Below are 24,540 nucleotides of genomic sequence, written 5' to 3' on the forward strand. Positions count from 1 at the left end.
AGCAAGTGTAAGCTAAAGTAGGTAAGTTATTCTAAATGCGCTACAGATAGTGCAATTAGACTAGACATAACATATAAATGTGTAAGCAAAAAGTAGAAGTAGTATCTAAATAATATTCTAGGCTGTACTGTACTATATAGTGCTAGGGCAGGTTATTATAGGCTATAACAAAGTTTGTTGTAGTGTAGTCTTAGCAAAAGTAAGCAACTCAGGTGTGTAAGCAACTTGCCTGTGATGTACGTTATTGTTTTATAAATTTAAGTTAAGTATATACTTTATAATATCTAATATTCTTAAATTAGTTTATTTTTATAAGTTAGCTTTATAATTACATTATAAAAGTCTACTATTAAGTTTTTAAGTAAGTGTAGTCTTAAAGACTTTATAAATTACTATATAAAGTTAAATAGTTTAAATTTAGCTTTTTTAGATTACGTAAAATGCCTAAAACCTAGATTTTTTAAATTACTTAAAAAGCTAAAATTATTTAACTTTCTTTATTAGAATGTTAAAAGTTGATTAGTAGATGTATTATTAATTAAAGTACAAGATGCTAACATCTTATTAAAGTAGACTATTTATCTCTGTAGACTACTTGCTTGTTAAATACGTTATACTTTTTTTATAGTTTATAAAAGAGTATAAGCGCTAGTTAAAATACTAGTTTAAAACTTTTATATTACTTTTTATTAATAAGTAGTAAAGTGTTAAAAGCTTTTACTTTGTTTTAGTAAGTTAGTAAAGCTTATTTATAAGCTTTAAAGTTAATTGAAAACTTTAATTTAAAAGATTATATATTTTACAAGCAAGTAGTATATATAAGCAAATAGTCTACTCTAACAACATTTTTATACCTAAATTGCATTTTACTTTATAACACTTATATTAGTTAATAAAATAACAAAAGAAATCTAATTTATAATATTTACTTTAAAATAGTATAAGTTTTAACTTAGTAACTTTACTAGTAGCAGTAGCTACAGCGTTGTTAACTTTATAGTATAGTAGCTAATTCTACTCTATTCTAGATTATTTTCTTTATTTCTTGCTTGTTATTTAATAGCTTCTCTAAATCTAATTTATTTATAAGAGTTTTTTTTATTTTTAATATAACATTTTTTCTACTTTATAGTGTACTGCAACCTTATTTACCTTTTTAAGCATTGTAATTTACTTTTATAAAAAAGTTACTAAATATATGTTGCGTTTGCTAAAAGGTTAACCTTCTAGCTAGCGTAGTAGAAGGATATATATAGACGGATAGCTGTAGGCGACAATATATTTAATAACTATAGACTGCTTATAATTACTTAGTTAGACTAAATTTTAGTTTATAATGTAAGGCCGAGATAGCGCTTACGTGCGACGGGTATATATACTATTCTGTACGCAACAATTAACTGTTCGTTAATTATTCGCACCTTTTTAGTTGTATTAGCGCAGTGGTACAGAGCTTTGTTCTTACATATAACACTTTTTAAATGCTATAATCGCTTTATAAGTAATGTATTTTACAAGCAAGTAGTCTATACAAGTAATTAGTCTACTTTAACAACATTTTTATACTTAAATTACCTTTTAATTCACAACACCTACATGAATTAAATAAATAATAAAATAAAATCTAATATATAATATTTACTTTATAAATAGTATAAGTCTTAACTTAGTAACTTTACTAGTAGTAGTAGCTATAGTGTTGTTAACTTTATTGTGTAGTAGCTAATTCTACGCTATATTAACCTATCTTCTTTATATCTTTCTTATTATTTAATAGCTAACTTAAATCTACTTTGTTTATAAATGTCACGATTAGCATGCTTAAGCTACAAGCAAGAGGTGGTGTAACCTAACTAGATTAAACTAAGGAGCAGAGGAGCTGCTCTGCGAGTTTAAATATACATGTGTGCTCTTAGCTAAGGCGCTACTCGTTGCGCAAGCGAGGGAGCTTGAGTCGCAGAGCATGTAACGCGGTACGCGACGTCACAATTAACTTTATTCTTTAGCATTGAATAGCAGCAGTAGTATAGTAGCCTGCACTATAGGCTCTAGATTGTCCTATATAAAGTAAAATTAAGCTGTGTTATTCTTAATTATATTACTATCTACTACTATCTTAGCCTTAATAGTTAGTAGCTAGGTTTTAAATCTATACAGCTTACTATTAAATCTAGTTAGTGTAGGAAGGACTAGCTTTAGACAAGAGAAGGTAGTCTCAAATCAATGTGTTAGATGTTCAGAACTACAAGAGAGTGGGAGAGATGGTATTTCGTAGTAGTAATAATAGTAAGCATAGCTTATAGCGCTTAGTTCTTAGCACATAAGCTTTAAACTTTTTATTAAAAATTAGCTTATAAGGTCTACATTTTAGCCTAGAGCTACTATATTAGGTTGTTTATTATATAAAGAAGAAAAAAAGTATAAAAAAGTAAAAAAGTAAAAAAAGTAAAAAGCTAATTATATACGTGTATAGTAGGAGCTAGAGCGCAGTAACTAAGCTAACCTATCTCTAGCAGAACCTAGAATTGTGTGCGTGTAGGTCTGTTAGATTAAAGCACTGTTTCTAGGCTTCCTGAGATGAATGATGGGTTTTGATATGATGTATGGGATGATGATTGATTGTATTGATTTATCGATCCTTTTTCTGCTCTACTCGTGTTGCTCGGCTTTTGTTTTTCCATCCGAGTCCCTCGCGCACTAGCCCTATGCGCGACCAGCTTGCAACATGCTGCAATTTGTTGCAGAATATTGCAAAATGCTGCAAAATGCTGCAAAATGCCGCAACATGCAGCAATTTGCAGCAACATACTGTTCGAGCTTATTGCTCGTACTATGTAGCAGCTTTCGTCAAGCGTTCCTCCTGTCTTGACAGTAGGTGCGCATATCTGACAAGGTCGCGCTCTATCTCTACTATTAATATAACAGGGTATGTTAGCGTCTATTAACCTAGAATTGTGAGCGTGTGCGTGGGCGTGTGTTAAAAAAAACTTAGGCGTGTGCATGTGCATATATACTTAAGCTTTTATGTCACCTAAGGAGTTTAATCTAATGTCACAATTAGCATGCTTAAGCTACAAGCAAGAGGTGGTGTAACCTAACTAGATTAAACTAAGGAGCAGAGGAGCTGCTCTGCGAGTTTAAATATACATGTGTGCCCTTAGCTAAGGCGCAAGCGAGGGAGCTTGAGTCGCAGAGCATGTGACGCGGTACGCGCCGTCACAATAAAAATAAAAGTTTTTTATGTTTAACAAAACTAACTAGCAGTGTAGGTTGTAGAAGGCAAGTAGTAAGAGAGAATAGATGTTAAAATTAGAATTATTTGCGTAGAAAAGATACTAAGCTTATAACAATTGCAAATAGAGAGGTTATGTAAGCAGGCAGCTATAGTAGAAGCTAATAAAGTAAAGTGTATTGTAAGAGTTAAGCATCTAAGTACTCTGCTACTAAGCATTTATTTACACCTATAGCAATAGAGGCAGTAAGGGCTATAGCAATAGCTAAGAGGCTATAGTGAAGGTGGTAGGGGCTATAATAAAGGCAGTAGGTGCTATAGGAATGCTATAGATGCTATAGTAAAGGCTATAGGAGCTATTATGGCTTAGGGAACGAAGATTTCTGTATCATGAATGCGACATATACTCCGGCTGTCAAGGAATAAGAGGGTTCGAGATGGAAAGTCGTCTAATGTCACCTCAATAAGACCGGAGGAAGATACGCCTTCCCATTCGCCAAGCGACCCGGGTCCCACCAACAAAAGAAACTAACGGGATCTTGTTCTTAGTTCTATTTCACCTATCCCACATGCCACAACCCCCACTGTTCCACATCACGTTCCATCGATACAGCGATAGAGCTGACCCACCTCCAGGATTCTGTCCGTACGAAGAGCCACCAACCGCAAGCGACTGTGTCCGAAACAGAACTCTTCGCTCAACTATACCTCCGGCAAAACTAACATAAAGAGGAGCGTGAGTGGACGCCAACCGACCGCTGAAGCGTTTTAGGGCAGATGAAACTATAGCCGATATCAAGTTGTAGAGGATCCGCTCACCTCTTCCTTCATGCATATTCTCCTTATCATAACGCTAGGCTAGAATCCATGAATACTTGCAATGACACGGAAGATTCTGAGGTTGATGTTATAATGCTCAATGAACCCCCGGCTGCTCCGTCTAAGTAAAACGCCGAAACTGTGGAGGTCAATCTGCAGCTAGTCCAGCAGGGTTCCCAGCTGCATAAACAGCTCACTGAAAGAGCCAAAGACCACACTGCAATAGTCGCGTCTAATTTTAGGTGTACTAGAGAGGCCACATCTTCTAGGTCGTCCAGATGGTTGTCGAGAATGGATGGGTAGCAGAAGAAATCATCACTGTCATACAAGCCATCGAAGTCAGTTAAGAATCCACTTGATTGAAATGACCCAGGACCGGAACAATTGCATCTGTGCCTTTCAGCTCCCAACAGAGAGTGTTTCCTCGGCTGAAAGCTTTGTAGGGGGCACGACCAGATCCCATGCTGAGTCCGAAACAAGCATTCAAGAGCATGCCTTTGATTGGACAGTTGAACAGCACGTGTCAAACTACCATAAATCATCTAGAAAATTTTGACTTGGCGGTTCTAGATTACATAGCTAATTGGCGCCGTTATCGGAATCATTCGTGTTGCCAAGTTTGAAGGCTTGCGGTTGGCGAGACCTTCACAATGCACCAATCCCGCCTCCGTCAGCTAGCTGTGGGCGGCTTAATCCGCCAAAATGAATTCCCAGCTGAGAAGCTGTTTGTATTCAGCTCAATGTCTCCCAGTTTATTTTCTGCCGCGAGCCCGTTCTCCTCCTCGCTATGGGTCTTCGCTCAAGACTAGTTTACGAGGCCTCATGCGACTACAACACTAACATAAGGACTTCAGCCTTGCCATAAAGAAACTCACACACTTTCAAGATGAGTTGGTGGAGAGGCTGTGACGTGGTCCGTTGCGGACTCTGGATCAACTGGAGTATGTCGTACCGTGACCTTTTTAGCTTTATCTTACATGCATAGGCTCTGACTACTACGGCTCCACCCTAACTTTACCTAATGAATGGGCCTTGATTCTCGTTGCATTCCTGGCCCTGTTGGTCAAGCTCGCGGGTAGCTATCTCTGGGGAATAGTCTGTTTCGCCATTCATCAAGTAAATGCCTCATCCCGGCCCCAGGATGACATGTACCATCATTTTCAACTCGTCCTCCGCAATTCAGAATCCGAATCCAGTTTCGTCAGGAGATTACTCACCATAGGTTTTTCACATAAAGGCGCGCGATTCGAAGCCTACAGGCGGTCATTATGGCTCATCGTCCTTGCGGCGTTACATGGAATGGGCATATGGGCGGCTAGTACTCTATCGTCACGTTTCATCACAGGAATTGACGAAGTTCAAGTTATCCCGGGAAAGTGTGGGTGGATGAGAATAATCTCCATGGATACTCTGGCGGACGAAGAATCGTTTGAGGCTTTTAATTCCCTAGTTGTGATGATTCGGCATAGTTATCGACGAAGCGCGGCTTACTCTCGTGCATGCTACGCTCAGATGGGGACCAACTCAACAGTCTGTGCGTCATATAAGCAAAACACACTTCCGTACAATAGCAGCCATTCCGCCCCATGCCCTTTCGACGGAAAAATATGTAACGGCTCGGCCATCACCTTGGACACAGGCCACCTTCTCTCGAGTGAGCATTTAGGCATTAATACGCGACCGGAAGATACAGTGTCTATGCGAAAGGTCCTTACTTGCGTCCCACTAGCAGGAGAACAGTACGCCGATCGTTGGCAGGAAATCCCATATAATGGAACCAATCCGAATTCAACAGATATAGCAAGATGCTATAAACTGGGTGCAACACTCCAAACGCCGGTCCCAGGGACTACAGTTTGTGTATGGGGCAGTTTTCTGTTCTGGGGTGATCAGCCATACAACCTAGTGTGAGTGCTCCCCGCTGCTCTTGACTACACACCAGGCGCCAATGCTTTCCCAGCGCTTACTAAACAAAGATCGGCCTCGGCATTTATCAATTATCAAGGCGACAAAGCCCGTCTCATCGAACCCATCCCCGAGCTCCAGTCCTCGGATTCTGACTTTACACTCATTGGACTTATCAATAGACTCGCCTACCGCACTCCGGTTGAGGATCCTTGGTTCAACGCTCAGAATCTTACCACGTGGGAAATTCCATCTCCGACGGATTTCTTCACAGCCACAAATGTAATGTCCTTCATGGGATGTCAAGAGCGTTACCAATTCTGCACCGCGGGTGAGAGTTATTGCTCCCCTTTCACAGGCATCTACGGCATAGATCCGGCAAACTCAACGGGCCTGAACCCTACACAACTGGCTCTCTTTAAGCTCCTGTGGAAAGTTGGATGGACGATACAACTCAATTTCCAGCTCCTTTTCGCCGGGCGCGAGAACCTTCTTGCCAATGATTACCTCTGGAACGACAGCCCTGACTTTCGCCTCTCGGCATCTCTTCCGTCCGATCATTGGCAAAGAGAGGTCGCTAACTGGATGAATACATCGCTCGCCGCAATACAGCGCCAAATATACACCTATGCGAGGCCTACCGAATTCGATGTCGGTCCTGGTATACCCACCTTGAAGTTCATCGATGAACCTGACGATGAACACATGAAACTCCTTTGCCACAAAATCAAAGCACGATCCCAATCGCACCAATCATTCAACGTCCAAAGTCTCTTCATAGTTCTTACAGTTACACTCACCATCATGGCGCTCAATTTATCACTCCCAACAATCATGAGCTACTTCCAGAAGCGGACAGGAAAGGGCCTGCGAAAGAGGCTCGAGTGGATCGAAACTGGTGCGTTTCAACTTCAGAGAATAGCAGCAGAGGGGCGAGGGATTGGCCCGTGGAACGGCAGGGAGGACGACGTGCCAACTCTCGTAGAATATGGACATCTCTTTAACTTGACGAACCTGGGCCTAAGAGGGAAGTGGAGTCGAGTGGGCAGCTATGAAGTCGTAGGTAGAGGAGTGAACAACGATGAAGGTGAAGAGGTCGGGATGGATCGTTTAGAGAGTGTGGCGAGCAGTCTAAGGGTGATTGGGATGGATACAAATAGTAGTCAAGTGAGGCTATTAGACCCCTAACTTGGGAAGACGCACTCCTTCGAGAGACATAGGCTAACCAGCAATAACCACACCTGCTGAATCATATCGCATGACAGGAATCGGCTCCCCACTCAAATGGAAGAGCGTGAATGATTGGAAATCCTAAATAGATAGAGCTCTTAAAAGTATGGAGTGATAGTGATGGACGCAGCCTAGATTTTTTTTTGTAATATTGTCAAGACCACTTGGGGTAAAATAAAGATTTGTGGCGTAACGTATAGATCCTAAAATCCTATCAAATCCTCGCAAGATACCACACTTTTAATAACCCGAGAAACCAAAATATAATTCTACAAACTAATCCATCCGACACGCTCGGAATAGCGTCTAGAAACTAAGATGCGAGCAACGAACCTAACACAGAAGTTTAACGACTACTCAGCAAGATCACGAAGATGCAGTCCTGAGCGTCTTGTGTATAAGAACAACGCAAAAATCAGGTCACAAAAGTGAGCATGCAGATAGTCCATTCTCTACGAAGGAATATTACATTTTATACTTCCGTTATTCCTCATCAGATGCACTACACGGGCAAAAGGTTTATACGAGGGAATGGCGCGCCTTGATAACTATCACATATAGACTCCAAGCCTGATTATTTGTCTAGCCGTAAGCAAGAAACCCACCTTTTCATGTGAAGCTTTTTAGGAGCACTTGAGCTATAAGGAACTGAGTTGATTGCAAACGGAGGGTACCTTAAAAGTTTTGTATACAAGGAGTGAGCTATAAAAGGGGGTAAGCTAGGCAGGAAGTGATTAATGAATACGAGCAGGTAGTGAAGCTCCATAACTGCCAGACTTGTCAACAAGCAAGTCAAGTATACTGTAGAACAAAGCGCTATGCCTATTTAAGACGCATTAAACTGTACAGGAAGGTCACTAACCCAAATAGGTATTCAAGTCAAGTTGATCCTTGAAAACACCACAAACTCGCTTGTTAACAAGTGGGATAACTGTAAACATTTCATCACTCTCTGCAAGCAACGCGATAAAGCCAAGTCCACACAATATGATTCACATGCTTAATTACTTAACTACTTAACTAGAGAACCCCTTGATATCCGTCTTCTTACTAGGTACTCATCGCCAACGCAATAATGCCCAAGGCGCGCATCTTAGGACCATACGCATGGATATTGAGACCACGCTCTTGGCTGAAACCTTTAACGTTCTCGAGACCCTTTTGGAAGTTGGTGTCGCATAGGCAGGTAACGTCCCTCTCTGCGTAGCGAGGTGCCCTCTGTTCGAACGTAACTACCAATGAGCGCATGGACATTTCAGGGCTCATAGGCTGACGCTCGAAGCCAGACTCTAGAGAGATAACCGAATTCATCTGGGACGAGGATAACATCGACTACGAAGCCTATCATAACTTAGATAAACTCGCACCAGATCTGTCTTGGCGTACCACGACAGAGCACGTCAAGACCACAGTAGATATAGTCTCTGTGAATTGCTGCCTTAGAAATTCGTAGTCAATCCAATATATTTCCCTGACGCATAATTTTGCATCAACTAGTACTGGAAATACATCTATTTCACCTCCTGCCCTTTCCTACTGTTCGCCTTCGGTTCAATCCTTCCTGCTGGCATAACGCCAGCTTACCAAGATATCCTGATCGAGTGTCGACTGTAACACGTAGAAGGGGTACTTGTACTTGAAATTTCAGCAACCGAGAATCTGTGCGCACTTTAGTGTCTGCAATAGTTTGATATAAGTTGTATGCTATGGCTACTCCGAAACATCTAGAATCTTTTTTAACTGAATATTACGTTTGCACTGTGTGAGAGGTATCGAGCGGGAAGCACAAGGGGGGCAAGGTGCAAAGTGTGAGTATAATCCCAATGTGTACAAGATTTTGATGGCATTGACCAGTTGCATGCAGGTTCGTATGTGCAACAAGCAGCGAGACGGGCGATACAGTGCGGCTCACCAGCTACCGCTCGCCCCGTGGCCGCGAACGACTGCTCCGCACCACCAAGATATGGGAAGCAGGCTGAGCGACATCAGCAGCCTCATCCTTCTTCGATCCCATCACCATCGGCGACTTTGGGGAGAGCTTCATTGACGGGGCAACAGGAGCAAACAACCCAGTGTATGAGGTGTGGAATGAAGCCCAAGACGTGTGGCCGTCTGGCTCGCTTGAAGACAAGGTCAAGTGTTTAGTGTCGGTTGGGACTGGGGTTCCGTCACTTACGCCGTTCAATGACGATCTCTTCGGCATTGGAGAGAGTCTGCTAGTGATTGCTACGGAGACAGAGAAAACAGCTGAGCGATTCTCCAGGGATAAATCACGACTCGACGATGCCGGCGGGTACTATCGGTTTAATGTGTTGAAAGGATTGGAGGATATTAGACTGGAGGAGTCGAAGCAGAAGAACGCTATCATTGCGGCCACAGATCGATACATCGAGTTACAGGCGGTATTCAAGCAGATGAAGAAATGCGCTAATCGGATATCCGGGAGAGAATGTTAGTGTGTTCTGTAGCGTGGCTTTTAGTATGTAGCTGACCATGCCTCTTCCTTAGATGTAGGAAGTTATAAAACAGCATTTAGCCTACAAGTTATTCCTGTGGTGAATAAGTTTGTCGACCGAACATCTGATATGGAGGAACTGGAACTGGCTCTTCTGCCGCAGAGACAACACGACCGCCGGAAAGTGTTCGTGCTCTACGGACTGGGCGGAATTGGCAAGACACAGCTTTGCGTAGAGTTCGCAAGGAAGCAGCGGCGCACATTTAGCTCCGTATTCTGGCTTGATAGCAGAACAGAAGATAGCCTTAAGGAGAGTATTGCGACTTGTGCGAGCAGGATCCCGGAAGGTCAAACAGCAGAGAGCAGCAGAGCGTATTCAACTACAAACACAGGAGATGTCGATGCGGTGGTAAGGGATGTGATGAGCTGGTTGAGCCAGTCAGATAATAGGGACTGGCTAGTCATCTTCGACAATGTCGACAGAGAGTGTGGGGTGGACAACGCCGATCCTGACGCATACAATATCACACACTACCTCCCTCGAGGAGACCATGGATCGGTCTTGATTACGACCCGACTTGCTAGCCTAGAACAGTTAGGTAGTTCACAGAAGTTAGGAAGGTTTAGTGAAAAGCAGGCGGAAGCTATGTTCCAAAGCCGATATGGGGGTAGCTGTGGTAAGATGACAACGCTTGGAGCCATTACGCTGCATGCACAGAAACACCAGCGCTGACCGTCCCGGAGTAGATTCTGGCGAGAGCAAGGAGCTATTTAGGCTCCTTGATGGCTTGCCACTAGCAATTGCACAAGCTAGCGCATATCTACGTCAGAGCGAAATCAGCGTTGCAAAATATATCCAGCTGTATAATCAGCAATGGAAGAGACTTATGGAATCTCAGGACAGAACCGGCGCGCCGCTTCGAGATTACCCCGACCGCAGCGTGTTGACGACGTGGACGATCTCGTACAATGCTGTTCGGGCGAAAAGCACGGCCGCAGCGAACCTGCTTCTGCTCTGGGCATGTCTCGACAACAAGGACTTGTGGTATGGCCTTGTTGCAAGAGCAGGAATGAATTCTGCAGTGGCGGAGTCCTTGCCACGGTGGCTGGCTCGCGTCGCGAGCGATGAAGTTGAGTTTGTTGCCGCAATGCGACTTTTGTGCAGCTACTCCCTTATTGAGGGCTTGCAGGACCTATCAGGGTATGAGACTCACCCAGTTGTGCACAGATGGGCATTACATATGCAAGATGAGGAACAACGGACGGCCTTTGCCCAGCTTGCTGTATTGATAATAGGTTGGGCAGTGCCTGAGACTACGGAGAAGGAGTACTCCAGTCTGCAGCGGCGACTTTTGCGTCATGCACATGCTTGCTATGAGTGGGTCCTTAAGTAAGTAGGATATAGTACTATTATGCGAGGATAAGCTAACGCAAGCAGTACGGGCTTTGGAGAGAACAGTACAATGATAGACGCGATTAATATGTTAGGAGTGCTCTTCACGGACCGGGGTAAGCTGGGTGAGGCAGCCAAGATGTTTAGGGAAGTGCTGGAGAAGAGGAAGCGGATCCTCGGCGACGAACATCCAGACACCATCTCAGCGATGAACAACCTCGCTTCCACGCTCGGAGACCAAGGCCAGCTGGACGAGGCAGCCAAGATGAAGAGGGAAGTGCTGGAGAAGATGACACGTATCTTCGGTGACGAACACCCTAAAACAAGGGAAGCTACCGAAAATCTAGATGTTTCACTTATGCGTATAAAAATTTCTCGCTCTAGACGCGGCAGTGTTTTCAGTTTCTACAGCTAAAATGCTATAGGTAACGTCAGCTCTTGTTTTAGGCTATCTACAACCTTACTATGATTTCCTATGTATGAAAAGATTTGTTTCTTTTCTAATTCTCTCCTCTATTCCATTTCTATTCCCTCTGCTCTTTGCTCTTCTGCAGCCGTTCTATCTATTACTGCTAGTTATAAATCTAATAATTGTATTGCCTGTCCATACTACGTGCTTGTACGTTAACGCTAGGGCATCCTACGCTAGTCGGCGGTAGTACATGTCCTTAATTAGCTTGTTCTAAGCAGTGGACTTCTACTAGTAAGATTATTGTCGCGCCAGGCTCCTGTTCTTTAGTTCTTACACATGTGGCGTTTCAAGTGCATAGGGTGGCGTAAAAGCTACCCATACTTTGTCACCACTAGCAGAGATGACATCCAACGCGCTCCATCCATAAGTTGTGACGTGGCGAATCTACGAGAGGTGAGTTCGTTAGCCTGGAGGCATAGAGTAGCTACGGTTAAGTAGGATCGCAATACTGCAAAACCCAGGTTAACCCTCTGAGTGACACTTTGCACAGCCACAGGTATGAATACTACAAGCCTGCTTGGCGCCCGCTATAAGTAGATTCCAATGTGATGATCATGTACAAGACTAATGAAAACTTAATGGGCTATTCTAAGCCTCTTAATTTCAGGTAAGACCGCTCTATTAGTGTTATAAATAGTAAAAGCTTAACATTGTTCATAGAAGGGGTCTTAGATATTCAAGAATAGCTATAGTATACAACTTATAGAATTGTGGTATACTCTAACGAGTGCGCTGAAATCGAGTTGCTACAGGTTCAAGCACCCCTCGTTTGTCTCGGCACAGATCGTGTCTCGGCTCGCGGAGAGAGACTTTAGATCGTACAGTAGCGTAAGGTCTAAGGAGCTAGAGAGAGCTCCGAGGTGATTAAATAGAGGCCAGATGATGCTAATCCCAAAGAGGAGGCGCTAGTCCTAAGCCGGGCCCACATTCACCCGAGGCGATGGGCCACATGAGACGAAGTCATGGGCAACGGTTAGGGATCGCACGACTGATCTGGATCTAGACGCCGTGCTCAATAAGAGAGGAGGTGATTCCTCTCGGGGCTGCCATGCGATGTTCTCGCTAATTCGAACCTATCAATCGTTCTTCGAAGCTTAAAGCGAGGCGTCAGTGTTAAGTGTTATGGCAGATTTGGAATACAACGAATGAGACTCAGAACTAGTACAAATGCTACATTAAAAAAGAGTTTCAATGTGGGGGGCCTCTTATGTAGACTTAGATAGGCATTAATGCTTAATTATGCTACAAACATGCCACAGAATATGCGAGAGTGAAGAAAGAACAAGACTTTAGGAGAGCATGCTGACCACATCCCACAGCTCTCAAATGCCGGGTTTCTAGTTCAGATATCATTGGCTTTTTGCCCAGCCCCTGACCAGGTCTAGATTCCCCTCCATAATATTCCATGTTGCCTTGAACTCCTGGCCTGCCTCGTAACTCTATGCATTAAAGTTTAGCACTGCCGATTGATCTTACCATATTGCTCTGGTCTCCTCTATATGCCGCTATTTCAGGCAATAGGTGGAGCAATACTAGCCCCGGTGGGGTATCATGGTACCAGGTCGCCGAGGAAAATGTTAGCCACCGAGGCGAAGTCTGGAGGCTCAAAGAGCAAGTCATGATATGAAACAATTTAGTCAAACTGATCAAGGCTTATTTTGATGGGATGAGAGAAGTTTCGAAAGTGCAAGAGTCTGGGTTGCTGGGTTGGCGGAACAGCGGGTAATCCCTATCAACTGGGGGCCCACGGTTAAGGGAGGGATTCAGAAATGGCACGAGCATTTCTAGGCGTGGGGTTTGGAGTGATAAGAATATATCAAGAGGGTGGCCAAGAAACGGGTCCTGGATTCGAGCGCGCACCAAAACATCTGTAAAGCTTTGGTGAAGCTTTTGGAAGCACCAGAGGCATGAGGAACTGGATTGATTGCCAAAGGAGGGTAACTAGGGGCCTATGTAGTACTGAGTGAGCCTGCCATGTGACCTAAGGCTACATCTAGCTTAGGCAGCAGCAGGTGAAAGTAGTATCAGGTGACTGGAGCTTGGAGAGCTCCGTAACTGCAAACAGAATCTGTACCACATCACGAAGAGCGATCGGGCCGAGATCTAGGTCGAGGAGAGAATTAGTACGAATTGCGGCTGAAGAGGAGTCGCGAATTCATTCTGCGGTGCAGTATGCGAGAATGAAAGCAAGCGAAGTCTGGAAGGCACTCGGGGAGGTGGGAGTCGATCACGAGCGAGAATTTGTGGAGAAAGGATGTATTTGCAGAACCACGCCAGGAACGTTGATGGGTTTATCCAGGAAGAAACGAAAAAGTCAAATATTTTCCCGTGTAAAGCGGGAGGTGCCTAGCAACGAAATATCTTAATGGGGAGAAGAAAGCCAGAATCTCATGTCTTGCAGGAGATGTTGCGAGGAGGCAACCGATTGTGCGTATGGTATGATGCAAATGTATGTCGCAAAGATTGTAAAAGCTCTGGGGAGGTGAATGTGTATTGGCCAACTACGACTGTGCCTCCAAGTGCTATTTGAAAAGATCGTTCCTATGCCTTGTCCTTGATCCAAACTTGCTCAACTTGCTATTTTTCACGGAACCACTTCATTCTTGTGCTTCTCCAGGAACGCGTGAAAGGATGTCAACGGCACTCCCCAACGGCCCACCTCTTCAATGTCGACCAGTCTGTCTAAGTCATTTGACATGGTTTGGCCTGCAATTAGGGGGTTCATGATCTCTGCTTCTGTCTCTTCCTTGGTGCGGTATACTATCTCGATGTCTTTCCCAGCTGCGCGGCTGATTTCCTTGATGATGTCCTTGATGGACAGCTTCTCTCCAGCCACACTCACAATCTGTCCTCTAAACTTCTGGGGATCTTGAAATGCCGCGGCTGCAAATGCACCAATGTCATCTGGATCAACAAGGGGGAGGATCGTGCTCGAATCGTAGCTGTTTAAGAACTTCCCGATCCGCATTTCGGGAAACATGATGGCTACCACTGGTGCAATCAGATTCGTCATGAAGTAACCGGGGCGAATGATGGTCCAAGGAATGGTTGAGTTTTGAACCAACTGCTCGACGTCTCCCTTTCCAAACACTGCTGGAGCTGTAATCGAATCGCCTATCTTCGAGCGGATCTCGGGGTCATTGAGTGGGAGCGTTGTCGAATGAACCACATGCTCCACACCCGCAGCTTTTGCGATGGAAAGTATTGACGATGCTTCGCGAGTTTCGGCGTCGTCAGCAAAGGACGGCATCTGGTTGAGGAAAAGGGCATTGCATCCTCGAATGGCTGCTTCGATCGAGGAGGCATCTCCAAGTGTACCTTTGAACGGAGTGGCGCCAATAGACTCCAGTGCCAGTGCTCGGGGATCCTCAGGATTGGTGACGAATGCATGGACTTTCCATCCCAGCCTCAATAGATGGCGAGTGACACCAACGCCTTGTGAGCCGGTCGCGCGAATGACCAAAGCAGCTTTAGTCGACATATTGGCGTCCGTAAAATGGGTCGGACTAGTGTTTACGAAAAAAAAAAACAGAGACAATTCACGGTGCAGTAGAGGGCTATACACCTGTAGGTGACCCGAGTAGTATCAGTGGAAAGTAAGTAGTAACTAACTTATATCATATCCAAAGCGGAGACACTTTGGATCCCATCGGAAGTCCGCATTTGCAACTCCACGTGTAATGGAGTTCCGCAATGACAAATCACGAACCGCAAATGTGCGCTTCAAGAAGGATGCCCTTGAAACAAGGTTCCCTGGACTGTGTCCCTAACCTTGAGAGACGATCGAAGTGAAGAGTGAGGAATGAGGAGGGTGCAACGGTCCGCGTTTCGTCCATTGTCAATCGCTGACGTAATGGTTCGCCTTAACGTTATCGATAGCATACCTCGAACCTCGCAGTGGATGGTAACCTCTGGCTTAGACAGCAAACCCTCTCTCAGACCCCCTCGCTGTCGTCCGGGCATGCCTCCGGACCGCAATCGTGCCTCCAACCCCCAGGGGAGACAAAAGTCCTGCTTAGAATGCGCCAAATCGAAGCGTCGCTGTGATCTACGGCATCCAGCCTGCCTTCGCTGCACCAAACAAAATCTGACATGCTCCTATCCCCCACAACCGTCCGCTGGCGATGCGTCCACTTGGCAAAGCGACTCAACTCCTCCCGAATGTGATGCAGCTGACAATGTCTTCCATTTTGACATGCAGACATTTTCTAATTCTCAGCCCGTTGGACTCATGGACTTCGATGTTGCTCCTGGTGAGGCATCATCCTTGGATGCACTGAACAACCTGTTCAATACAGAGGAAGATAGAGAATCATATTTCCCCCTTGCTCGGTCAAACTACGCCCAAGGGAAATCGTTCTCAGCATCGCACATATCTGACTTTGCCTACTCGCGCGTCAAATACTGTATCGAGGAGTTGAAGCGCGCTCCCATAACGATGGTTTCAGAAAACCGAACGCCTTGGTCCCACCCGCTTCTTTACGAAGACTACATGCCGCGGTGCCTTCAAGGTAGCATTACCATTTTTTTTTCCTGAACCTAGGCCTGATAAATGTAGATGCCCATGCCGCCTGCGCCCTCTACATAGCGAGGAATGATACCAATGACCTTTTCGTGGCTCGCCATGTCACCGATCGCGTCAAGGAACTACTCGACAGCCCAACCCCTGCTGTACCTATCGAAGTTCTCGCCCGTGCACACAGCCTTATACTCTACCAAGTTATTCACATTTTCAGTGCAGATGTGAGTGTCTCTAGAGGAGGTCCTGGTCTCTTCCTGCACATATTGATAACTTCCCCCACGCAGATACGTTACCATGGCAGAGCTGATGCAACTTTTCCGCATCTTGAAGAAGCGGGCCGTTCATTGCACTTGATTGTTCATCAAGAGTCTGACTTCTCCGATCCCATCCCGCTGTATCCCAGCGCCACTGCGCGTTCGGCCTGGAGAGACTTTATCTTCCGTGAATCGAAACGCCGGACTCTTCTGATCCTGTTCCATTTCATCGCGATGTGCAATCTACTTCGTGGCTCGCAGGCCTCTTGTTCCCATGAAGATGCTCTTGGTAGTCGCGTATCATTCTCGGCACATCTCTGGAAAGCCGCCTCCGCATTTGACTTTGCCATCGCATGGAACCAGAAGAAGCATCATCTGGTACGTGATTTGGATCTGTCTGAGCTACTCGACACGGCCCATCCTGACGACATCGATACATTTGGAAGGATGCTAATGACAGGGCTCATGGGGATCGATGACGTGAAGGGATGGTTTCACACTCGAGGCGGGGCCTTTTGAGGATGGTGCAGAGCAGCCATCATCACTTTGCTTTTGCGCTTGGGATTGTCCATGGGCTCTCTTGAGCCTTGTGCAAGGCAACTCCAATGGCCCATGACATCGTTTCATCTCCACAGAGTCTTGTAAGCTTATGCACCTTTTATACCTTCCACATGCGGGAATTGAACCGAGTTCTATGGGGGCGAACACCTAATCGGCTTTCTAATGTTGAGCTCTGACTAAATGCTTGTGGACTGTGGTGATCTGAGTGAGGGACGCCAAGCACCCACTGACACCCTCTGTGATCTACACGGGTCGACCCTTAGCTCTGGGTCGGTGAGTAGCTCTACATCATATCCACCGTCAGATTAGCTAGTTAGATTAGCGCAACCAGTTTTCATGCTTCCATGTCTCAGATCTCGTCTCTTCCTCACTGTTTACGAAGTCGAACACGAACGCCTTCCCAGTTGGGATAGTTACGAGGTACGGAGATACCCACAACACGATAGGAAGAATATAGGCCGATCGATGGAAAGGGAACTCTATAAATACTCTAGGAATACGTAGCCGCGCCAGAGACTCAGGCTCCGGACTCGGGATCAGCATTCAATGAGACTTGGCGACCCTGGGAAGGATTGTGGCAGTGCTGAGCCTTGCGCAGAGTTTTCCCGTCTAACTCTCTTGCCAGAACGAAACAAAGTTGACGCCTACCACGTGTGGATAATGGGTGTCGGAAGATTTCTGGGGTAAGCGATCCCGCCGTCGATCCTTCCCGAGGTCAGCCTCGTTATCTATGGTCGGTGCTAGGACCGCGAATGCAGGCTGACAACCTATGAAGCATGAAACGAAACTATCGTTACTCTCCTTAGAACACCATTTTCCAGAAGTGTGATGGTACTGATTCTTGATTGTTGCTCCATTCTTTGTAGGCCTTATATGAAAATATTCGTGGGGACTGGGAGTCTCTAAACAGGTCGGGCAATCAGGTAAGCTAATCTACGCGTTGCTCTCCCCAGGTGTCCTCACATTCCACATCTAAACAGTGGACACTGCTAGATGTGCTTTTGCAAGTCTAGCCTTCCATACCCCCGCTCTCCCACGACGCTTGGGGGATGAATACGGTAGAATTTTACACTTTGTCCTGAAAGCAAGCACGCCACCAACGTTCTTGATGACCCCACTCGAACTCCACTTCCCAATCTTCGAAATTACCAGATAATCTAACCTGGAAGAGCCGGAGTAGCCAAAACATTCTCCTAAGGTCGCCGAGGTGTCTCACCTAGGATACGGAAATTTGTGGTAGTGCCAAGGTTTCCTGACTTCCTCCTGTGGACTGCTTCCAGCAGCGAAGCCCCAGGTCAATGCTCCTTGTTGGGATATAAAACGTGAATGTATCTCTGGATGGAACCATTTTCAGCTGCATCACTTTCCTCTAATCTACCCCTTTTCTAAATCGCTCTGTTACGTATTTGATTCTCCCCCAAATTGCCAATTGTTTGCAAAGTCCCCTAGTACTCTGCTGTGACCCTCCCACAGCTGCTCTGACATCATGCTCTTCTTTACCAGAACCGCCGTCCTCGGGGCGACATATCTTCTTCTCGGCATTTCCAAAGCCTCAGACTGCCTCGACGGGCCGTGGACAAATGTCACCTCGACGGGTGCACTTACTGGTACCGAGTTCTGTGCAACCAAGTACCAATCTGGCGTCGTCATTACTGGTGTTGAGGCGTGGGGCAATACCAATTGGGTTCGCGCCATTCAGTTCTACTATTCGGACGGAACCAGCAGTGGCCAATTGGGAAAGGTTGACGGGCATCGCCATGCGCGGATTGACTGGGATCCTTCCCTAGATCAAATCAGCCAGATCAAAACCCTGGGGAAATGGATTCGGGTTACGTTTAGGTCGCGTCTACACCGGTACAAAGAAGGGGACGGAGCTTGAAGTTGGGAAAAACACTGACGGCCAGAACGTCTTTGAAACCAACGTTCAATCTGGCATTATACTCGGCGCTTTCAGTCGTTCTGGAGATAGAATCGATCAGCTCGGATTCCTATTCCTGAGAAGTAAGATTGACTCGATTACTATTGATAACGTTGTCTTCAAAGACACGCCCGAGGCGTTGAACGAGAAGAAGCAGTGAGTCCGCCCCCTCGGCAATACTACCCTATGACATCGCTGATGGGTCGTCCAGAGGTTTAGAGATGGTGACACTAGACTATGCCGACCATACCAATGACCACCCAGATGCTAACGAGACCTTCACTTTCGGAAAATCTGAGACACGCACTACGAGCAAGGAGTATTCGCAAACGGCTACGCATACCTTTGGCTTTACCGAGGCTATCGAAGTATCTGGAGAGATTCTCGGCCTCGGCGCCAAATCTACTACAACGCTCAGTTATGAATATTCCTACGCGAGCACCGAAGAATCTAGTAAAGAAGATTCTGTCACTTTAACTTACATGGTGGCTACTACGCTCAAGCCTGATCAACGAGTTTTTTGCAAAGCGGTTGCCATGAGAGGGATATATAAAGGCGAATACAATGCCAGAGTATTGCCTTTCATGTTGTCCCTATTTCACCTGGCTAAGATTATTCTAGGTAAACATTCACCTCTAGGATGGGATGACCTTTGGATTCAATGAGGGAGGTTCAATGGAGCAGTTTCAATGGAGCGAGGCTTCGTCAGTATGCTAAGACAAGGAATTTTCGAATACGAAGAGAGCTATGAAGTTCATTGCATAGGCAGACGAATGGTCATGAATGCAAATAGGTAATCAGTACTAGCAGGTAGTATTTTCTCTTCATCATGTATATTTAAGGTTCAATCTCCCCAACTTCAGTTCTGATTTAAGCTGTTGCAACCTCACCTAACTTCTCTTGCGCTCCGAGAACTACTAGAGATTTCTAGAAGTCCTCAAGCGCTAACATCTGAAAAGAACAGCCAGGTGCCCTGCTAACTAGTCTTGCTGAAATGCAACTCGCTCACTTGCTCACCACCTAGATCATATCTCTCACTCTTCCGTTCTTCGGTCTGGTCCTCCCATTCCCCACAGTAATAATGAGATGAACATCGTTCAGCAGGTCGTCCATAATCGTAGGAACTCTGGCGACAATCCCTATCCACGGCATGCCGATCACAAGCCGGATCACGGTGTTCTCCACACCGGGGAGAACGGGACCTTGAGTGTAGGTAGCGATATTCCTGGCTGTATACATGCCTATCGTGGTGATACGAGAGTCTCGCAGAACGCCTGTCACGCCGAGCCTGGATGGATGATGGTGCCGGTGAACGAGCTGATCGGCGCATGAGAGATTCATCCTTCGCGTGTGAATGTTCATGGTCCCGCCAATTATGCAAGCCACGAACATGCTCTTGATTCTTAGCGACATACGCCGCCATTAGAACGGTAGGCTGCGCAGGCTCAGGCGTGCTCCATTTTGCAGCCGCAAACCGAGCGAAGCTCTCGCACCAAAGCGATGCGATCCAGTCCATCTCCTGCCTCGTGAGAGGGTGGTGGCGATACGGACACAGCAAGCCAAACTCGCAAAACTTTCCCGTGCAAAATGTTGTGTAGCAAAGGCCAAGGTCGAACTCCAGCGTGGATCCGTACTTGCCGGGGTTCACCTTACCATCACCGTTTCGGAATCGATGGGTTTTCCTCACCTCGTCGTGGTAGGCTTGAAGATCCATCGCTGTGGTTGGTGTCGGTACGTTGGACTGCGCGATCGTATCCCTCCTCCGATACAAAGAGGGTCGGGTCGATCTCTCGCTATTGTGTCCGTATCCACCTTCTGGTGTTCGTCCGCCATTCTCCACTCTGGATGGATCACCTGAAATGGTTAAATCAATGAATCTGATGGGAGAATGACATTCGCTCACCCATGCGTCGCGTTGGCGTTGAGTTTCGACCCCCGTCACCTCGCCCAAACACTTCGTTATCTTCGCAATAGGAGGTATTATGAGTCGTACTCTCACTGGATACAGCGCGTTTCAAACGCTCTGGGAGAGGGGAGTTGGGCCACATCACGTCTCTGGGGCTTTTTACGTAGTTGTCGGTGCGCAGTGCGGAGGTGTCCTCGCTGAGGCTTTGGGAGGGGTGTCGCAATATACCTAGCCGGAGAAGCCTCGGCTCTTGAGTGGTGAAAGTTCGCTATCACTGCGTATCACGAGGTCGACGGTTGCCGAATCTCGCTAGCGCTACTTTTGGGGAGTGGCATTGCCTGTGAAATTTTACGGCTTTCTTTTTCACTTTATCCCTTCTATTCCAACTTGCATGTTTATTCAGCTCGCTACTAGGGAGGGAGTAACATGGATCTCAACTTGTGGCTTTAGTGGGCCACAGGGCTAAACTAATGGAGCGATACACTCCCTTTCATACGAGAATTCAGGTGTACTATCGAAGTCACCAAAGAATGTTTCATGCCTCCTGAGCAGCATATTGTCGTTAAAAGGACGGAACGAATTCGGAAGTGGACGGGAGGAAATGCATCTCTCTAGCACAGCATCCGACCGACGCAGATGCTCGTATCTTGTTCAGTTGCTAGGAGAAATGGTAGATACGAGGAACGGCACGGCCGCCTGCCTCGTCGTCACAACTCATTTTCTTGGTGTTCCGTGAATCTCCCAGCTAGCATAGTTGCTTTGATTTGACTTCTCGATCAGTGTACATCTTGCCTAAATGTATTTTAATACATTCCTCATGGAGCTCCTTTGAAAATCCGCTCACTCGGTGTCTTCATGGCTTGAAGGTAATACAAATCCCACCCTAGCCAGTTTTGTTTCTTTGAAAGGTTATTACACGATATTCTATTCTTTCATACACTTGGGAAGCAGATCAAGAAGGAGTTAACGTTATTGATCGAGTGGAGGGTATGGAGAAACAAAGCTAGCTATAGTAAGATCCAGTTCTGTGGAAAGCAAGCTGTGTATGACGACATACTATGCATCTAGGAATGTCAACTATGCTTACAGTGCTCTGCAAAGTTGGTGTGTATACCACCGTAAGTGACAGGCCACGACCACGTCCTGGGCCCCCAACGCCCAAAACCTACTCCTGCGGACCCTTTAAACGAGCCGCGCAACCTTTCGCTCGGATTTTCTAGCGCTGTGCGCATTTTAAAAAGTCTGAGCATATCTGATAGAGCCCTAAACCACCATGTAGGGCCCATGATTGGTCCCCTCTAGGCGAAGGGTTTTGTGAGAGGTATCGAGCAGGAAACACAGGATAGAGGGGTAACGAGAGAGAGTAAACCTTAGGGTCGGAGGCAGAGGTACGGAGGCCGAGGAGCTTATATACCTAGTGCCAAGCCCTCAGGCCACTCAGGGGCCAGATAACCGTGACAGGTTTCTAGTTTACACCTGTTGTGATCCTAGGCATGTAGGTGTTGTTTGAAACAGGGTTGTTATCGATCACGTGATCTCAAGTAATCGATCAGGTGACTAGTTGATTACTTAAGTGCGATTATCGCAATTAGATTTAATTAATTGTGATTAAGCGCTATTAAGAATCTCACAATTCTTGCCCCCTAATTGCGTTCTAAATATTATGCAACTACTAAATAAAATCTACAGCTTAGAATTAAAAGTTTTACTCTTTTTCTAGTGTTTTAAGCATTCTGTTTACTTAATCACATTTGCAGACAGTTGTAATTATATATATAAAAAATGCGTTTAAGCTTAGCACTTATAGCTAGAATTAATAAAACATTAATTGCTAACTATGTATAATAGCTATAGCTGCTAGTGTTGCTAGTTTTCTTTTAGCTACTAAAAGAAACCTGTTTTAGGTTGTATAATAAAAGACAGTTCTTTTTTAATACAGTTTTTAGGCTTACTTACACTTATTTATCTTTAAAGTAATAATAATAGTATAATCATTTATACTTTGTTTAATATATTTCTTTGTTGTTTTTTACTAGATAATAAGTATAGCTCTACATATTACTTAGTAGATAACACTATTATAATAATTAAAGCTTAAAATTAAGTGTAAGTTTATTTAAATTAACAACGTTAATAAATTTTTAAGATAAGAGATATATTAAGCTAAAATTGAATAACATTACAAATAAATCCCCCCCCTCCCCCCCATGGACCGTACGAAAGTGCACTTACGGAATTGTACGCAAGGCCCGCTCACCCGCGCCTGACCGTACGGGGAAGTCCATTCAACAACAACCCTAGTTTGAAATCATGACTAAATCAGAGTTTAGGCATGACTCTTTCTTTATTAAGTGTGCTTCTTCTAGTGTTCTTCATGAACGGAAACGTTAAGTTCTGAAGTTGATGGCCTATTCTCAGTTTTTATTCCGGTGACGAAGGAGTGGGGGAATACTTGTGGTCTCAGAGCCACAATGTTGTCCGTGACATCTTTATATCCCTTGAGACAATAGTTAAACTTGTCAGCGACGAATGCGAGTAACAAGGGTTGGCTTTTCATGTGAGATTGGATATCACTGAGAAAATCGGCACGGCTTTGAGCCAAATTATGGACCTGATGACACCTCCGTCTTCCGAGAGACTTCAGTCGACGCAACTAATAATACCCCTATTTTGAGTGAGCACCGAAGATATCGTACCAAAGGAAAAGTTATTCATGGGTGTCGTTCGCTATTATGAACCAAGAGAGTTCACTTACAGACCTTACAAAGATAGCCATCAAGCCGGCCTGAGCTCGGGTGAAATTCATTGTCTATGTTTTCGCTGGTCAGGGTGCCTATTATGCAGGCGTGGGACTGCAGCTCCCGGAGGTTATCGAGTTCTAGCAATTATTGGCTCCTTTAGGCTCTGAGCTGGCGCGCCTAGCATTTCCGTAATTAACCCCTAGTGAGCGACGAACCTAAACCGTATGAAGATGCGATTATAGTTTCAGTTTCGGCTTTAGAAGTTCGCTGACCTCCCTAAGATTGACCGGTTTTCGTTGGGATATAGATTTGGGCTTGTGGTGAAACTTTTTCGCTCAGCTGGGCTATCTCTTCCCCGTTTCCTATTAAGGAATAGTCTACTATATAGTTGCCTGCGAGCTCTCTTGGGATCTAGAGACCTTACACCTCGCCTTAATCTACCTAGTCTGGCTCTCACTACCGAATTGACAGCTCGCATCTCTATATGCCCTCCATCAGCTCTATCTACGCTCCCTGCGATAAGTTCTAGGCTCCTTAGTCTCTTCCGTATTTCGAGGAACCGTCCAAGAAGATGAGCAACTCAACTTGTTCGGGAAGTTTTTATAACCTTACTTTGATATAAAAATGTGGAATATTGGCGGCAGAAAAAGATGGTTTATGCGAACAAGGCCTTGTATCAGCCTTGCATGTAAGAGGCTGTGGAATGCGCCAAGCTTCATGTCAATACAGGCTAGGAAGCCCCAGGTATCGCAGATTAGATGGGATTCCCATAAAAGTGGAGGGCCAATCAGAGAAGCCGCAGTTGAGAGGATTATCGCCTGCGTGAAGTCCTCGAAAGTGGGTTATGAAGCATGAATCCATTCTGCCGGTAGAGCAGCTTAGAGGCATTTTTCCTTCCAAAGTCAAGGGGCTAAGCCTCTTATTATGCCATCCTAATCCACCAGATATATGATGTGGATTTACATCGCAAAGGTCTCAAGTCTGGATTGAATATCGAGAAGAAGTGGTGGCACAGTGCCGAGTTAACATGGACGAACTCAGAGGGAGGAGCCCTAAAATAGCGATGAGTGCTTAAAAGTCTTTGTGAGAGCGCTAGGACCCCTTCCGGAGGGCATTTCAGAATTTGATGTCT

General features: G+C 45.3%; 7 protein-coding genes across 7 annotated transcripts; 5 read left to right on the plus strand and 2 right to left on the minus strand.

The window, feature by feature from the left end:
• Positions 1–6,073: 6,073 nt before the first annotated feature.
• Positions 6,074–7,246, plus strand: BDR25DRAFT_380694 (uncharacterized protein; the record flags this gene model as incomplete). The annotated part of the gene is made up of 1 exon (XM_033697672.1): positions 6,074–7,246. A coding segment is annotated over one exon (1,071 nt), but the record flags the coding sequence as incomplete, so codon positions are not given.
• Positions 7,247–9,026: 1,780 nt separating this feature from the next.
• Positions 9,027–11,449, plus strand: BDR25DRAFT_319046 (uncharacterized protein; the record flags this gene model as incomplete). Its single annotated transcript, XM_033691788.1, has 5 exons — positions 9,027–9,054; positions 9,179–9,637; positions 9,674–10,318; positions 10,389–11,031; positions 11,080–11,449. The coding sequence occupies 5 exons, from the start codon at positions 9,027–9,029 to the stop codon at positions 11,447–11,449; spliced, it is 2,145 nt and encodes a 714-aa protein (XP_033541630.1).
• A 2,686-nt stretch (positions 11,450–14,135) lies between these two features.
• BDR25DRAFT_271476 (NAD(P)-binding protein) lies at positions 14,136–14,987 on the minus strand (the record flags this gene model as incomplete). The annotated part of the gene is made up of 1 exon (XM_033687257.1): positions 14,136–14,987. A coding segment is annotated over one exon (852 nt), but the record flags the coding sequence as incomplete, so codon positions are not given.
• A 441-nt stretch (positions 14,988–15,428) lies between these two features.
• BDR25DRAFT_271479 (uncharacterized protein) lies at positions 15,429–17,153 on the plus strand. Its single transcript, XM_033687258.1, has 3 exons — positions 15,429–16,017; positions 16,065–16,249; positions 16,313–17,153. Exons 1-3 carry the CDS (start codon positions 15,468–15,470, stop codon positions 16,799–16,801), a joined length of 1,224 nt encoding a protein of 407 aa, XP_033541632.1. The 5' UTR covers positions 15,429–15,467; the 3' UTR covers positions 16,802–17,153.
• A 1,176-nt stretch (positions 17,154–18,329) lies between these two features.
• Positions 18,330–19,400, plus strand: BDR25DRAFT_319049 (uncharacterized protein; the record flags this gene model as incomplete). The annotated part of the gene is made up of 4 exons (XM_033691789.1): positions 18,330–18,527; positions 18,631–18,917; positions 18,973–19,333; positions 19,383–19,400. 4 exons carry the CDS (start codon positions 18,330–18,332, stop codon positions 19,398–19,400), a joined length of 864 nt encoding a protein of 287 aa, XP_033541633.1.
• Positions 19,401–19,688: 288 nt separating this feature from the next.
• Positions 19,689–21,002, minus strand: BDR25DRAFT_361327 (uncharacterized protein; the record flags this gene model as incomplete). Its single annotated transcript, XM_033696393.1, has 6 exons — positions 19,689–19,712; positions 19,771–19,815; positions 19,854–20,002; positions 20,043–20,759; positions 20,813–20,941; positions 20,987–21,002. The coding sequence occupies 6 exons, from the start codon at positions 21,000–21,002 to the stop codon at positions 19,689–19,691; spliced, it is 1,080 nt and encodes a 359-aa protein (XP_033541634.1).
• A 56-nt stretch (positions 21,003–21,058) lies between these two features.
• Positions 21,059–24,469, plus strand: BDR25DRAFT_361328 (uncharacterized protein; the record flags this gene model as incomplete). The annotated part of the gene is made up of 23 exons (XM_033696394.1): positions 21,059–21,116; positions 21,167–21,254; positions 21,304–21,392; positions 21,448–21,514; positions 21,555–21,654; positions 21,707–21,755; positions 21,791–21,891; positions 21,970–22,017; positions 22,064–22,121; positions 22,210–22,220; positions 22,891–22,946; positions 23,060–23,096; positions 23,132–23,147; positions 23,211–23,310; positions 23,347–23,490; positions 23,526–23,542; positions 23,612–23,670; positions 23,716–23,765; positions 23,824–23,930; positions 23,965–23,995; positions 24,053–24,209; positions 24,247–24,309; positions 24,353–24,469. 23 exons carry the CDS (start codon positions 21,059–21,061, stop codon positions 24,467–24,469), a joined length of 1,623 nt encoding a protein of 540 aa, XP_033541635.1.
• Positions 24,470–24,540: the final 71 nt, after the last annotated feature.

The sequence above is a fragment of the Lindgomyces ingoldianus genome (genome assembly GCF_010093535.1).
Source record: "Lindgomyces ingoldianus strain ATCC 200398 unplaced genomic scaffold BDR25scaffold_43, whole genome shotgun sequence".
Taxonomy (NCBI): Eukaryota; Fungi; Ascomycota; class Dothideomycetes; order Pleosporales; family Lindgomycetaceae; genus Lindgomyces; species Lindgomyces ingoldianus.

Coding starts and splice junctions, on each gene's coding strand:
- BDR25DRAFT_271479 (XM_033687258.1), top strand. CDS start 15,468: ATGCCTCCGGACCGCAATCGTGCCTCCAACCCCCAGGGGAGACAAAAG. Junction 16,018..16,064: donor CATGCCGCGGTGCCTTCAAG/GTAGCATTACCA, acceptor TGATAAATGTAG/ATGCCCATGCCGCCTGCGCC. Junction 16,250..16,312: donor TTCACATTTTCAGTGCAGAT/GTGAGTGTCTCT, acceptor TCCCCCACGCAG/ATACGTTACCATGGCAGAGC.